General features: G+C 65.9%; 3 protein-coding genes across 4 annotated transcripts; 2 read left to right on the forward strand and 1 right to left on the reverse strand.

The window, feature by feature from the left end:
• The first annotated feature begins 721 nt into the window (after positions 1–721).
• SCRN2 (secernin 2) lies at positions 722–5,268 on the forward strand. Its single transcript, XM_058820583.1, is given in 9 exon segments — positions 722–753; positions 755–1,025; positions 1,325–1,506; positions 1,631–1,830; positions 1,920–2,135; positions 2,543–2,708; positions 2,783–2,960; positions 3,780–3,947; positions 5,037–5,268. Coding segments are annotated over 8 exon segments (1,398 nt in total). The 5' UTR covers positions 722–727; the 3' UTR covers positions 3,939–3,947; positions 5,037–5,268.
• On the reverse strand, positions 4,956–8,341 carry LRRC46 (leucine rich repeat containing 46). Its single transcript, XM_058820554.1, has 8 exons — positions 8,311–8,341; positions 8,111–8,174; positions 7,922–8,030; positions 6,888–6,934; positions 6,520–6,629; positions 6,193–6,262; positions 5,461–5,522; positions 4,956–5,263 (listed from the first exon to the last, which is right to left on the reverse strand). Exons 1-8 carry the CDS (start codon positions 8,339–8,341, stop codon positions 4,956–4,958), a joined length of 801 nt encoding a protein of 266 aa, XP_058676537.1.
• Positions 8,342–8,872: 531 nt separating this feature from the next.
• Positions 8,873–11,803, forward strand: MRPL10 (mitochondrial ribosomal protein L10). 2 transcript variants are annotated; one of them, XM_058820696.1, is made up of 5 exons: positions 8,873–8,914; positions 9,403–9,572; positions 10,365–10,529; positions 10,601–10,745; positions 11,199–11,803. In XM_058820696.1, the coding sequence occupies exons 1-5, from the start codon at positions 8,875–8,877 to the stop codon at positions 11,435–11,437; spliced, it is 759 nt and encodes a 252-aa protein (XP_058676679.1). In that variant the 5' UTR covers positions 8,873–8,874; the 3' UTR covers positions 11,438–11,803. The 2 variants fall into 2 exon arrangements, with proteins under 2 accessions (XP_058676679.1, XP_058676678.1); XM_058820695.1 differs by having other exon boundaries at positions 10,663–10,745.
• Positions 11,804–12,463: the final 660 nt, after the last annotated feature.

The raw sequence follows: 12,463 nt of genomic DNA on the forward strand, positions 1-12,463 counted from the left end.
CCCGACCCCAAATCGTTCATTCTAAGGGGCTCAGGGGTGTGGGATCCCGACCCCAAACCATCCCCACCGAGGGGCTCAGGGGTCCCCCAGCCTGGCCTCGGCTCTCCAAGTCTTCCCAGCACGGGGGGACCCCGGGAGCCGCTGGGTGTGGGGGTGACACGGGCTGGGACCGCCCGAGCCCCCCTGAGGGTCCCATCCTGAGCCCCCCGGGCCGGGCGGGTGCGCAGGGTCCCCCCGCGGACGGGGCGGGTGCTGCCCACGGGGGTGATGCCCACGGGGGGCTCCGACCCACGGGAACCCCCAGCACACCGCTCCTGCCCCAGGGGAGGAAAACTGGGACCCCCGACTCCGGGTTCTTTTGGGAAATTCCCACCCCGACCCAGGCGGGTCCCAGTGCCGGTGCCATCCCGGTGCCGGTGCCGGTCCCCGCCGCTGCCGCCGTGCGGCCTCCGGCCACCGGGCGCCGCCGTCGCACGGCCGGGGCTGGACAGGGCGGGCCGGGGCCGGACAGGGCGGGCCCGGGCAGCGGCGGAGGAGGCGCGGAAGCAGCGGCAGGTCCGTGGGGACGGGAGGGCCCCGCGGGGTCCCGGTTACCGGCGCGGGAAGGGAGGGAGGGAGCGGGTCCCGTCCGCGGTCGGTGCTGGAGGGTCCCGGTTCCCGGGGCTGCGGTCGGTGCGGAGCTGCGGGGTCTCGGGGTGCTGGGGGTCACCCCGCCATCGGGTCGCTGATGACCCCCAGGTTTCAGGGACCACGTCAGCCCCTCCGTGCCCACCCCAGAGGGACCCTGGGGACACAGCCGGGACAGGGACGGGGGGCTGACGTCGCCCTCGGTACCCGCCCTGACCCAGTTTAGGATGGCGGGGCACGGCCCGGTGCCCTCGTCCTGCGACTGCTTCGTGGCCATGCCCCCGCACACGGCGTTCCCCGCCGTCATCTTCGCCAAGAACGCCGACCGGCCCCGGGACGAGGTGCAGGAGATCGTCTATGTCCCCGCCGCCACCCACCGGCCTGGGGACAAGGTCCAGGTGAGACCGTGCTGGGGCCAAAGGGGCTGCAGGGACAGGGCATCCGGTGCCAGCTCACCCGAGCGTGTCCCCGAGTGTGCAGGGCCAGGGTGGCTGCGGGGACAGAGCGCTCAGTGTGCCAGATGCCACCTCCATTCCCCCCAGAGCACCCCCATGTGCCAGGGTGGCTGCGGGGACAGGGCACTCAGTGTGCCAGGTGCCACCTCCATGTCCATGTCACCCCTGTGTGCCAGGGTGGCTGAGAGCACTCAGTGTGCCGGTGCCACCTGTGCCCCCCGTGTCCCCGCGTGTCCCCGCAGTGCACGTACGTGCAGATCGAGCAGGCCGAGCGCACCCACGCCGTGCTGCTGAGCCGCCCCGCCTGGCTCTGGGGCGCCGAGATGGGCGCCAACGACTGCGGGGTCTGCGTGGGCAACGAGGGCGTGTGGACCCGCGAGCCGCTGGGCGAGGCCGAGGCGCTGCTGGGCATGGACCTGGTCAGGTGAGGAGGGGGAGGACGATGAGGATGGTGAGGACAGCCCCGTGCCCAGCCCCTGGCTCTGTCCCCACGGTGAGGACGGCCCCGTGCCCAGCCCCGGCTCTGCCTGACGGCCCTGCTGGCACAGGCTGGGTCTGGAGCGGGGCAGCTCGGCCCGGGAGGCCCTGGAGGTGATGACGGCGCTGCTGGAGCGCCACGGGCAGGGCGGGAGCTGCAAGGAGCAGCCGGAGCCCTTCGTGTACCACAACACCTTCCTGCTGGCCGACCGCAACGAGGCCTGGCTGCTGGAGACCGCCGGGCGCTACTGGGCGGCGCAGCGGATCCGCGGTGAGCGGGCACCGGGGGCACGGGGGGCACCGGGGGCACCGGCGGGGTCTCACGGCCCCCCGAGTGACCCCCGGGCCCCCCCGGCACAGAGGGCAGCCGCAACATCTCCAACCAGCTGAGCATCGGCAGCGAGATCACGGCGGAGCACCCGGGGCTGCGGGAGCGGGCGCGCAGCCAGGGCTGGTGGAGCGGGCACGGCGAGTTCAGCTTCGCCCGGGCCTTCTCCCTGGAGAAGGAGCCCCCGCGCATGGAGGCTGCCCGGGCTCGGCTGAGAGCGGGGACGGAGCTGCTGCAGCGGCACGCAGGTGGGACAGGGCGGGGGTAGCGTGGGGACAGCGTGGGGACAGTGTGGGGACAGGGATGGGGATGGGGACAGGACAAGGACAGGGATAGGAACATGGTAGAGACAGGAAGGGGGATAGGACAGGGACAGGATGGGGACAAGAAGAATGGGGACAGGAATGGGGATGAGGACAGGGATGAGGAAAGGACAGGGAGAGGGATGGGGATACTTGTCCATGGCTTGCCCAGGGCTGCTTCCGTGCTGGCACAGCCCCAGTTCCTGGGGACAGGGCCTGGCGTGGGGACGGCCACCCACACCTCGCCCCAGCGTGTCCCCACACGTCGCCCCAGCGTGTCCCCACTGCCACCCCAGTGTGTCCCCGCTGCCCAGGGCCGGGCTGGCGGCGCTGAGCTGTCCCTGTCCCCGCAGGTCACATCACGGAGGAGACGCTGATGTCCATCCTGCGGGACAAGGCCGGCGGGATCTGCGTGGACAGCGCGGGGTTCCGCACGGCGGGCAGCATGGTGTCCGTGCTGCCCCGCGACCCCGCGCTGCCCTGCGTGCACTTCCTCACGGGCACGCCGGACCCGTCCCGGTGAGCGGAGCCCGCGGCGGGCGCGGGACGCGGCGCTGCCCCGGAGCCGCTCCGTGACCCCCGGCCCTCCCCAGGTCCGTGTTCAAGCCCTTCGTGTTCGTGGCCGGCGTCCGCGCGGCGCCGCAGGTGCGCTCCCCGAGCTTCCCGCAGGACCCCGCCCGGCAGATCCCGCGGTTCCGCGGCTCCGTGGATCGGCGGCACGAGCTGTACCGGCGGCACCAGGCGGCGCTGGAGCTCATGGAGCGCGAGCCGGTACCGCACACCCCGCGGGTCCTGCGGAGCCTGCTGATCCCAGAGAGCACACAGAGCCCAGAGAGCCCAGAGAGCCCACAGATCCCATAGATCCCACTGACCCTGCAGATTTCACAGAGCCCACAGATCCCCCTGACCCTGCAGATTTCACAGAGCCCACAGATCCCAGAGACCCCAGAGACCCCACAGAGCCCACAGATCCCACTGACCCCGCAGATCCCCCTGACCCTGCAGATTTCACAGAGCCCAGAGACCCCACAGAGCCCACAGAGCCCACAGATCCCATAGATTCCCCTGACCCTGCAGATTTCACAGAGCCCACAGATCCCAGAGACCCCACAGAGCCCAGAGACCCCACAGAGCCCACAGATCCCATAGATCCCATAGATCCCACTGACCCTGCAGATCCCACAGAGCCCACAGATCCCAGAGACCCCACAGAGCCCACAGAGCCCACAGAGCCCACTGACCCCGCAGATCCCACTGACCCTGCAGAGCCCACAGAGCCCACAGATCCCAGAGACCCCATTGACCCTGCAGACCCCACAGACCTCACAGATCCCAAACACCCCACGGATCCTACAGACCCTGCAGATCCCACAGACCCCACAGATCCCATCGATCTTGCAGACCCTTCCTCACCTTGCAATGGGATCAAACCATGATCTCTCCGGCCCCACGCTGCAATGGGATCAAGCTCTGATCTCTCTGATCCCATTCCGGATCCCCAGATCTCCCTGACCCCTCCCTGCAATGGGATCAAGCCCTGATCTCTCTGATCCCATTCCGGACCCCCTGACCCGTCCCTGATCCCTGCAGGAGCGGGGCCAGCGGCTCCTGGGCACGCTGCAGGAGCTGGAGCAGCAGGGCCTGCAGGGCATGCGGGAGCTGCTGCAGGGCACCGTCAGCCCCAGCCCCCAGGAGCTGGCCGACCTCTTCCTGGACTGCGTGGAGGCCGAGATGAAGTTCTACAGCTGAACCCCACAGGTGGGTGGGCTCGGGTGCCCCATGGTGTTTGTCGTGGACAGGGAATCCCAAATCATTCCCAGAGTCCAGCCCCGACTCTTCCTGGGTCCCAGCCCAAGGTTTGCCCTGGAGGTGAGCTCAGGCTGGAATGGGGTGTGAGGGGAAGGATTGGGATATGGGATTTGGGATATGGGGTATGGGATATGGGATTTGGGATATGGGGTATGGGGTATGGGATATGGGATATGGGATATGGGGTATGGGATATGGGATATGGGGTATGGGATATGGGATATGGGATATGGGGTATGGGATATGGGATATGGGATATGGGGTATGGGGTATGGGATATGGGATATGGGGTATGGGATATGGGATATGGGGTATGGGATATGGGGTATGGGGTATGGGATATGGGGTATGGGATATGGGATATGGGATATGGGATATGGGATATGGGGTATGGGATATGGGATATGGGATATGGGATATGGGATATGGGATATGGGGTATGGGGTATGGGATATGGGGTATGGGATATGGGATATGGGATATGGGATATGGGATATGGGGTATGGGGTATGGGATATGGGATGTGGGGTATGGGATATGGGATATGGGATGTGGGATATGGGATATGGGATATGGGGTATGGGATTTGGGATATGGGATATGGGATGAGACTGGGGGTCCTGCCCACAGCCCTGTGTGTGCTTTCCCCATTTCCAACCCGTCAGGGTGGCACCAGGCTGGAATGGGGTGCGAGGGGAAGGATTGGGATGTGGGATATGGGATATGGGATGTGGGATGTGGGATTGGGGGTCCTGCCCACCCCACTGTGTGTGCTTTCCCCATTTCTGACCCCTCAGAGTGGCACCAGGCCGGACTGGGGTGGGAATAAACTCTTTATTCCTGACTGCTGCAGGGTGTTTGGGGCACCTGCAGCCCATTTCCCGCTCCTCCGGCACGGGTCCCCATTTCTGACCCCTCAGAGTGGCACGAGGCCGGACTGGGGTGGGAATAAACTCTTTATTCCCTGCTGCTGCTGCAGGGTGTTTGGGGCACCTGCAGCCCATTTCCTGCTCCTTTGGCACGGCTCTCTCTCTGCAGAGCCTGGCCCGGGGGCTGCCTGGAGCCGCTGGGTGCCCGCAGCGGTGCCAGCGGAGCCCCGGGGCGGCCCTGGGGACAGCGCTGGGGGCCCGGCCGGGCCGTGCCGCCCTGCCCCGCGCCCAGCAGCTCCCGCAGCTCCTCCAGGCGCGCCCGGTGCTCCTCCAGGCTCAGCGCCCGCCACAGCCGCGCCCGCCCCGCCAGCTCCCGGCGCAGATCCCCCAGGAAACCTGCCCGGAGGGACGGCAGCTCCAGGAGAGCTGGCACTGCCAGCCCCGGGGCCGTGCCGCGTGTCCCGACCGCCCCCGGGCACCTCTGTCCACCGTGAAGGGAGCCCTGAGCGCCGCCAGCAGCTCCTCATCCTCATCCTCCTCATCCTCGCTGCTGCAGGAGCCTCCTCCTCCCTCCTCCTCCTCCTTGGCCGTGCTTGCCCGGACGGGCTGGGAGTCCAGCTGCAGGAGCCGGGGCAGCGCTGCCAGCACCCCGTCCCTGTGGGGAAATGGGAGGAAAAACCAAATTTCCTGCAGCTGTGGGACTGGGAGTGGGGGTCCCGTCCTGCCTCAGCCCCCCAGAGCTGAGGGGGGAGAGGAGAGATTCAAATCCCCGGGGTTTGGAGAGGAGAGAGTCAAGTCCTTGGGGTTTGAGCAGGGATTCACATCCCTGGGCTTTGCAGGGCAGGGATTCAGATCCCTGGGGTTTGCAGAGGAAAGATTCAAATCCCTGGGGTTTGGAGAGGAGAGAGTCAAGTCCTTGGAGTGTGGAGAGGAAAGATTCAGTCCCTGGGGTTTGGAGAGCAGGGATTCAGTCCCTGGGGTTTGGAGAGCAGGGATTCAATCCCTGGGGTTTGGAGGGCCACGCTGTGTTTGATATTTCATGGAGTGGTTTTGGGAGGGAAGGGACCTTAAATCCCCTCCAGTTCCATCCCACTTTCCAAACCGTCCTGGGGCACTGCCAGGGACCCAGGGGCACCCACAGCTCCTCTGGGAATCCCATCCCACCCAGGGATTCCTTCCCCAGATCCCCTCTGGCAGTGTGAACCCACTCCCCTTCTGTCCAGAATCCCCTTCCCAGCCCTCCAGCAGGTACTGAAAGGCCACGGTCAGGTCACCCCGAGACTCTCCCAGGTTTTGGGGGGCTGTTTTTCCCCTCGTGCCCCCACCTGTACCCCTCCTGCTGGGTGCACTGGTTCCCTGCCAGGTCCAGGATGCGCAGGCTGCGGGGCAGCTCCTCTGCCAGGAGAGAGCGGGGAAAGCACGGGGGGCTGAGCTGGGGCCAAAATCCCTGTCCCCAAACCCCCCCAGCTCCCCTCACTGCCGAGGCAGCCCCAAATAGAGGGAAAGCACGGGGGGCAGAGCTGGGGCCAAAATCCCTGCTCCCCAAACCCCCCCAGCTCCCCTCACTGCCGAGGCAGCCCCCACAGCCAGGGAAACTGAGGCAGGAGGGCGGGAGCGGCAGTGCAGCCCCCCCGAGGGGTCCCCGCTCCCACCTGTGTGCAGCACCTGGATCAGGTTGTGGGACAGGTCCAGGAGGCTGAGCTGGAGCAGCCCCTGCAGGTTCTGCACCCTCTGGATGCGGTTCCCGGCCAGGCACAGGAACCTGCGGGGCTCAGGAGGGCGGGCAGGGGGTGTCACAGCCCCCCAGGAGGGGCAGGGGGTGCCACAGCCCCCCAGGGTGGGCAGGGGGTGCCACAGCCCCCCAGGAGGGGCAGGGGGTGTCACAGCCCCCCAGGAGGGGCAGGGGGTGTCACAGCCCCCCAGGGTGGGCAGGGGGTGCCACAGCCCCCCCAGGAGGGGCAGGGGGTGTCACAGCCCCCCGGGGACCCCTGGCCCCCCTGCCCCAGCCCTCCTGCTGTACCTCAGGTTGGGAAAGCACTCCAGGTTCTCCAGCTTCTCAATTTGGTTCTGGAAAATAAAACAGAGGAAAAAAAAAAAACACCACCAAAACACACAAAACAACATGGGGTGGTGTTGTTTTTTTTGAGGGTTTTTTTTGTGTTTTTTTTTTTGTTTGTTTGTTTTTTTGTTTGTTTGTTTTTTTGGTTTTTTTTTTTTTTTTTAGTTTTGGTGTTTTTGGGGATTTTTTTTTTTTTTTTTTTTTGTTTGTTTGTTTTTGTTTTTTTTTTTGTTTGTTTTTTTTTGGGTTTTTTTTGTTTTGTTTTTTTTTTTGGTTTGTGTTTTTTTTTGTTTTTTTTTTTTTTTTTGACTGCTGACTGAAAATTCACATTTTGGGAACGCTCTGGGACTGCTCCAACCAATCCTGGGGGCAACACAGGAGACTCTGGGGTGGGGAGGACATGGACACGTCCCAAAATTCAGAGCCCTGAGTATCCTCATGTGGGCTTGGGACCACTGGAACCCCGGGGGGTTGGAATGGGGGGAGGCTCAGAGACCCCCGGGCGTGGGGGGGGCTGGGGGGACACTGGCACAAAACCCTCAAGGGTGGGGGGAAACTGTTCCCTTCTGGAGACTGGGGAGGGCAAACAGGAGCAGAATTGGGGGGTGTCTGTGGGATCAGGACTGGGGTGTCTCTGTGCCCCCCCAGGATCAGGACTGGGGGTGTCTGTGGGATCAGGACTGGGGGTGTCTCTGTGCCCCCCAGGATCAGGACTGGGCTGTCCGTGCCCCCCAGGATCAGGATTGGGGGTGTCTCTGTGCCGCCCCAGATCAGCACTGGGGGTGTCTCTGTGCCCCCCCAGGATCAGGACTGCGCTGTCCGTGCCCCCCAGGATCAGGATTGGGGGTGTCTCCGTGCCCCCCCAGTATCAGGACTGGGCTGTCCGTGCCCCCCAGGATCAGGACTGGGGGTGTCTGTGGGATCAGGACTGGGGGTGTCTCTGTGCCCCCCCAGGATCAGGATTGGGGGTGTCTCCGTGCCCCCCAGCTCCGCACCTGCTGCAGGTAGAGGCTGTGGATCCCCTCCTGCCCGCGGCTTTTCCCGATGCAGGTGATGTTCTCCCGGTCCAAGCGCAGGGTGCCGGTGGGCAGCGGCCCCGCGGAGCTACAAGGGGCACAGGGGGGGGGTTTGGGGGTGCCCAGAGCCCCCTCCGTGCCCGCCCGGGGGGCTCTGGGGGTCCTCACCGTGTGCGGGTGCTGATGAGGCTGTCACTGAGGGTCACTCCTGCGGGCTGCGGCTCCTCGGGGGCTGCGGGATTCAGAGTGGGGGTTCAGGGCCCAGAGCGGGGGTCCAGGGCCCAGAGCGGGGGTCCAGGGCCCAGAGCGGGGGTCCAGGGCAGCGGCAGCCCCTCCTGCGGGGAGGAGCCCCCCAGCGCCTCACTCACCCCCACAAAGGGCGTCCCCTTGCTCAGCCATGGCCGGGTGGCCTGGGGGTCCTCGTCCCCTCTCAGGGGTGATGGAGGAGCAGGGTCTGAGGGAACAGAGGGTGACAAATCTGTGCGCTGGAGATCTCACTGGGGATTGCTGGGGTGGGAGCCCACGGTGGGCAGAGCGGCTCTATACCCAGGGGGATTTTGGCACTGGGGGCATCAGTGGGACCGGGACCCCCCAGTCTGGGGGGTCTCAGAGACCCCGGGATGAGGCTGGGGGTCACCGGGACCAGGCCCCGCTGGATGGGGGCTCTTAGAGACCCCTGAATGGAGCCAATGCTGCTCAGCGGGACCGGGCACTGTGGGTTTGGGGCTCAGAGACCCCTGGATGGGCCAGGGGGGCTCACCGGGAGCGGTTCCCCGGGTTTGGGGCTCGGTGTCCCTCACTTTGGGGCGTTCAGCGCCCCCGATCCGGGCTCCGAGCAACCAGGCCGCACGACGCCGTTGCTATGGAGACGGGCGCGCCGGAAGTGACGAATCCTCCACCTTCCCACAGGCCCTTGCGCCCGCGCGACCAAGATGGCGGCGCTCAGTGGTGGCGGGACGCGATGGCGGCGGGGTGAGAGACGGGAACGGGAACGGGAACGGGATGGGACAGGGGCCTGGAATGAGAATGGAAACGGGAGTGGGAATTGGGGTGGGACAGGAATGGGAATGGGGTTGGGAAAGGAGAAGAATAGGAATGGGAGGGAGAACGGGACAGGGACAGGAATGGGAATGGGACAAGAATGGGAACGAGAGTGGGACGGTAATGGGAACGGGACTGGGACAAAAATGGGAACGGGAGCAGGACAGGAATGGGAACCGGAATGGGGTTGGGAAGGGACAAGAATAGGACTGGGAGGGAGAACGGGACAGGGACAGGAGTGGGAACGGGAGTGGGACAGGGGCTTGGAATGGGAAGGGGACTGGGAACGGGAGGGGGCAGAGACCGTGAACGCGAGCGGGTCCGGGGCACGATCAGGAACCGGGGCCAGGACTGGGGCTGAGTCTGAGGCAGCCCTGGGCAGCCCGGTGCCGGTGCCCACGTCAAATGCTGTCCCGCAGGCTGGCTGCCCGCCCTGCAGCTGCTGCGGCACGGCTCCAAGGCGGTGACGCGGCACTGGAAGGCCATGCACTTCCAGCGGCAGAAGCTGCTGGCCCTGACCGAGTACCTGCCCCCGCGGCCCGCCCTGCCGCCCCGCTGCCTGCCCCGGCCGGCGCCACGACAGCAGCAGGTACGGCACGGCACGGGATGGCGTGGGATGGCACGGCACGGCACGGCTCCACGGGGGGCTCCACCGGGAGAGGGCACGGGTGGGGGACACAGCCCTGCTGGAGCTGGTGGAAGGGTGTGGCCTCGTGGGGTGGGGTGTGGGAGCTGGGAAACAGGTGAGACCCCATGTGCAGGGTCTTGAGAGCTGGGGGGGCACCGTGAGATCCATGGGAACACCTCCGAGTCCATGGGGACAGCTCAAGATCCATGGGATCACTTTGAGATCCATGGGATCACCTCGAAATCCATGGGATCACCTTGAGATCCATGGCAACACCTCGAGATCCATGGGATCACTTTGAGATCCATGGGATCACCTCGAAATCCATGGGATCACCTTGAGATCCATGGGATCACCTCGAAATCCATGGGAACACCTTGAGATCCATGGCAACACCTTGAGATCCATGGCAACACCTCAGGATCCATGGCAACCACTCAAACTCCATGGGAACACCTTGACATCTGGGGGGGCACCTTGAGATCCACGGGAACACCTCGAGATCCATTGGATCACCTCAAAATCCATGAGAAAACCTTGAGATCCATGGGAACACCCCAAAACCCACAGCGCCACCTCACAGTCCTCGGGACCATCTCCCCCCAGCACCTCCGGGCGCAGGATCCCACCGGGGGTCCCTCCCTGTCCCCATTTCCCACACGTGGCGTACCCAGGACGATGGGTGCTGTGACGCCGGGGCTGTCCCCCGTCCCGCCGCCACGTTTGGTGTCCCCACACGTTCCCTGTCCCCAGGAGGACGGCTACGCCCGCGTGCTGCGTGCCCAGCTGGAGGCCACGCTCCGTGCCAGCCGCATGGTGGCCGTGTGCCAGTACAACGCCATGGCCGACGAGGACGTGGCCGCGCTGCGGCACTTCCTGCGCCGCCACGACATCCACGTCAAGTTCGTGCTCAACGAGGTGGGGCTGGGCCTCGGGGGGCTCGGGGGGTGTCCCGGGGGCCCCAGGTCTCATGCCAGGCTCTGTCCCAGGTCGCCCGGCCGGTGCTGGCGCAGTCCAAGCTCAGGAATCTGCTGCCGCTGTTCGTGTGCAGGAACATCCTGCTGGTGAGCCCGGAGCCGCGGGCCAGGGAGATGCTGAGAGTGCTCAAGGGGGTGCCCCAGGTCATCCTGCTGGGTGAGAGCCTGCCCTGCTCCCCACGGGGCTGGGAGAGGGGGAATGGAATGGGAATGGGGGAATGGGGATGGGAATGGGGGAATGGAAATGGGAATGGGGGAATGGGGATGGGAATGGGGGAATGGGGATGGGAATGGGGGAATGGAAATGGGAATGGGGGAATGGAAATGGGAATGGGGGAATGGAAATGGGAATGGGGGAATGGAAATGGGAATGGGGGAACGGGGCTGGGAGTGGGGGAATGGGAATGGGAATGGGGGAATGGAAATGGGAATTGGGGCACAGGGCTGGGAATGGGGATCCAGGGCTTGGGAGGCTCATCAGGACTGGGAATGGGAGCCCAGGGCTGAGAATGAGGCCCCTGGCAGAGCTGCATCCATGCAGACGGGGCAGGGCAGCCTGCAGGATCCAGCAGTGGGGCTCTGCGGTTCCATGCCCGGCTCCCTTTCCCAGGCGCCTGCATCGACGACACCATCCTGAGCCGGCAGGGCGTGGAGAGCGCGGCGCGGCTGCCGCCGCTGGAGGCGTCCCGGGGCCAGACGGTGGCGGCGCTGTCCGCGCTGCCCTCGCAGACCTGCTCCCTGCTCCAGCGCGGCCCCGCGCACCTGGCGGCGCTCCTGGAGCAGCGCGTCCGGCAGCTGCGGGGCGCGGGCGGGGCCGCGGAGCCTGCCCCGGGCCCGGGGAAACAGTGACACCGGGCACCGGGAACCGGCTCCTTCCCTGGCCACGGGAAACGGGGAGCCCCCCGGATGGGGGGCTGGAGGGTCATGGACACAATCCCCATGGGATTCTGCAGCTCCACGGAGAATTGGGGCGGGGGGTTTGGCACTGAGGGTCCCGTGCCCCCCCAGTCCCGCAGGGAGTCGTGGCCGTTCCCCCTGTGCTCCCTTGGGATCGTCCCAGCAGCGTTCCAGCTGTGGTCGTCCCAGCTGTGGTCGTCCCAGCTGTGGTCGTCCCAGCTGTGGTCGGGGGTCTCTGGGAGCAGCCAGAGGAGCAGCAGGAGCGGGATGGGCCCTGCAGGGGGATTTGGGCATCCCCGGTGCCTTGGGGATGGGGCTGTGCTGTGGCACTGCCCCCGCCCCGGCTCCCTGTCCTGCCCATTAAAGTGTCCGTGTGGAGATGCCGAGGCCTCGTCTGTGATTTTGGGGGGTGGGCGGGGGTGGTCCTGCCCCCCGAGGGTGGGGGGAGAGGCCAGGGCTGCTCTGGGGGTCCGGGGGAGCAGAGCTGGGGCTGGGAGAGGGAAACGCCAGGGTGGGAATGCCCCGGGACCGCCTTGGAGCCCGGACACCCCCGTGGGTCAGGGATTGCCGTGGGATGATGATCCCGAGACCCTCAGACGTCCATCCTGAGACCCCCGTGGGTCAGGGATTGCCGAGACCCCCATGGGGTGCTGATTCCCGGGCTTTCCATGGGATAATCAGCCCCGAGACCCCCACGGGATGATGATGGTCCTGAGACCCCCGTGGGCTGCTGATTCCCGGGATGCCGGTGGGTCAGTGATCCCTGAGACCCCCGTGGGTCGGCAATCCCCAAGCCATGCACGGGATGATGATCGTGAGACCCTCGGACATCCATCCTGAGAGCCCCGTGTGTCGGCGATTCCCGGGACCCCCGTGGGTCGGTGGTCCGTCCCTGGGACCCCCGTGCGGCGCTGCCTCTCCCCATCCCTTTCCCCGGGGCTGCTCTCGCTGGGGTCCGGAGCTGCCCCGGTTCCGCGC

This window comes from Ammospiza caudacuta, chromosome 27 (assembly GCF_027887145.1).
Source record: "Ammospiza caudacuta isolate bAmmCau1 chromosome 27, bAmmCau1.pri, whole genome shotgun sequence".
NCBI lineage: Eukaryota > Metazoa > Chordata > Aves > Passeriformes > Passerellidae > Ammospiza > Ammospiza caudacuta.

Excerpts from the sequence above, each read along its gene's own strand:
- MRPL10 (XM_058820695.1), top strand. The coding sequence starts at position 8,875 with ATGGCGGCGCTCAGTGGTGGCGGGACGCGATGGCGGCGGG. Across the intron at positions 9,573-10,364 it reads CGGCGCCACGACAGCAGCAG|GAGGACGGCTACGCCCGCGT; the intron begins GTACGGCACGGC and ends CCCTGTCCCCAG. Across the intron at positions 10,746-11,198 it reads GCCCCAGGTCATCCTGCTGG|GCGCCTGCATCGACGACACC; the intron begins GTGAGAGCCTGC and ends TCCCTTTCCCAG.
- LRRC46 (XM_058820554.1), bottom strand. The coding sequence starts at position 8,341 with ATGGCTGAGCAAGGGGACGCCCTTTGTGGGG. Across the intron at positions 6,935-7,921 it reads ACAGCCTCTACCTGCAGCAG|AACCAAATTGAGAAGCTGGA; the intron begins GTGCGGAGCTGG and ends TTTATTTTCCAG. Across the intron at positions 6,630-6,887 it reads GAGTGCTTTCCCAACCTGAG|GTTCCTGTGCCTGGCCGGGA; the intron begins GTACAGCAGGAG and ends TGAGCCCCGCAG.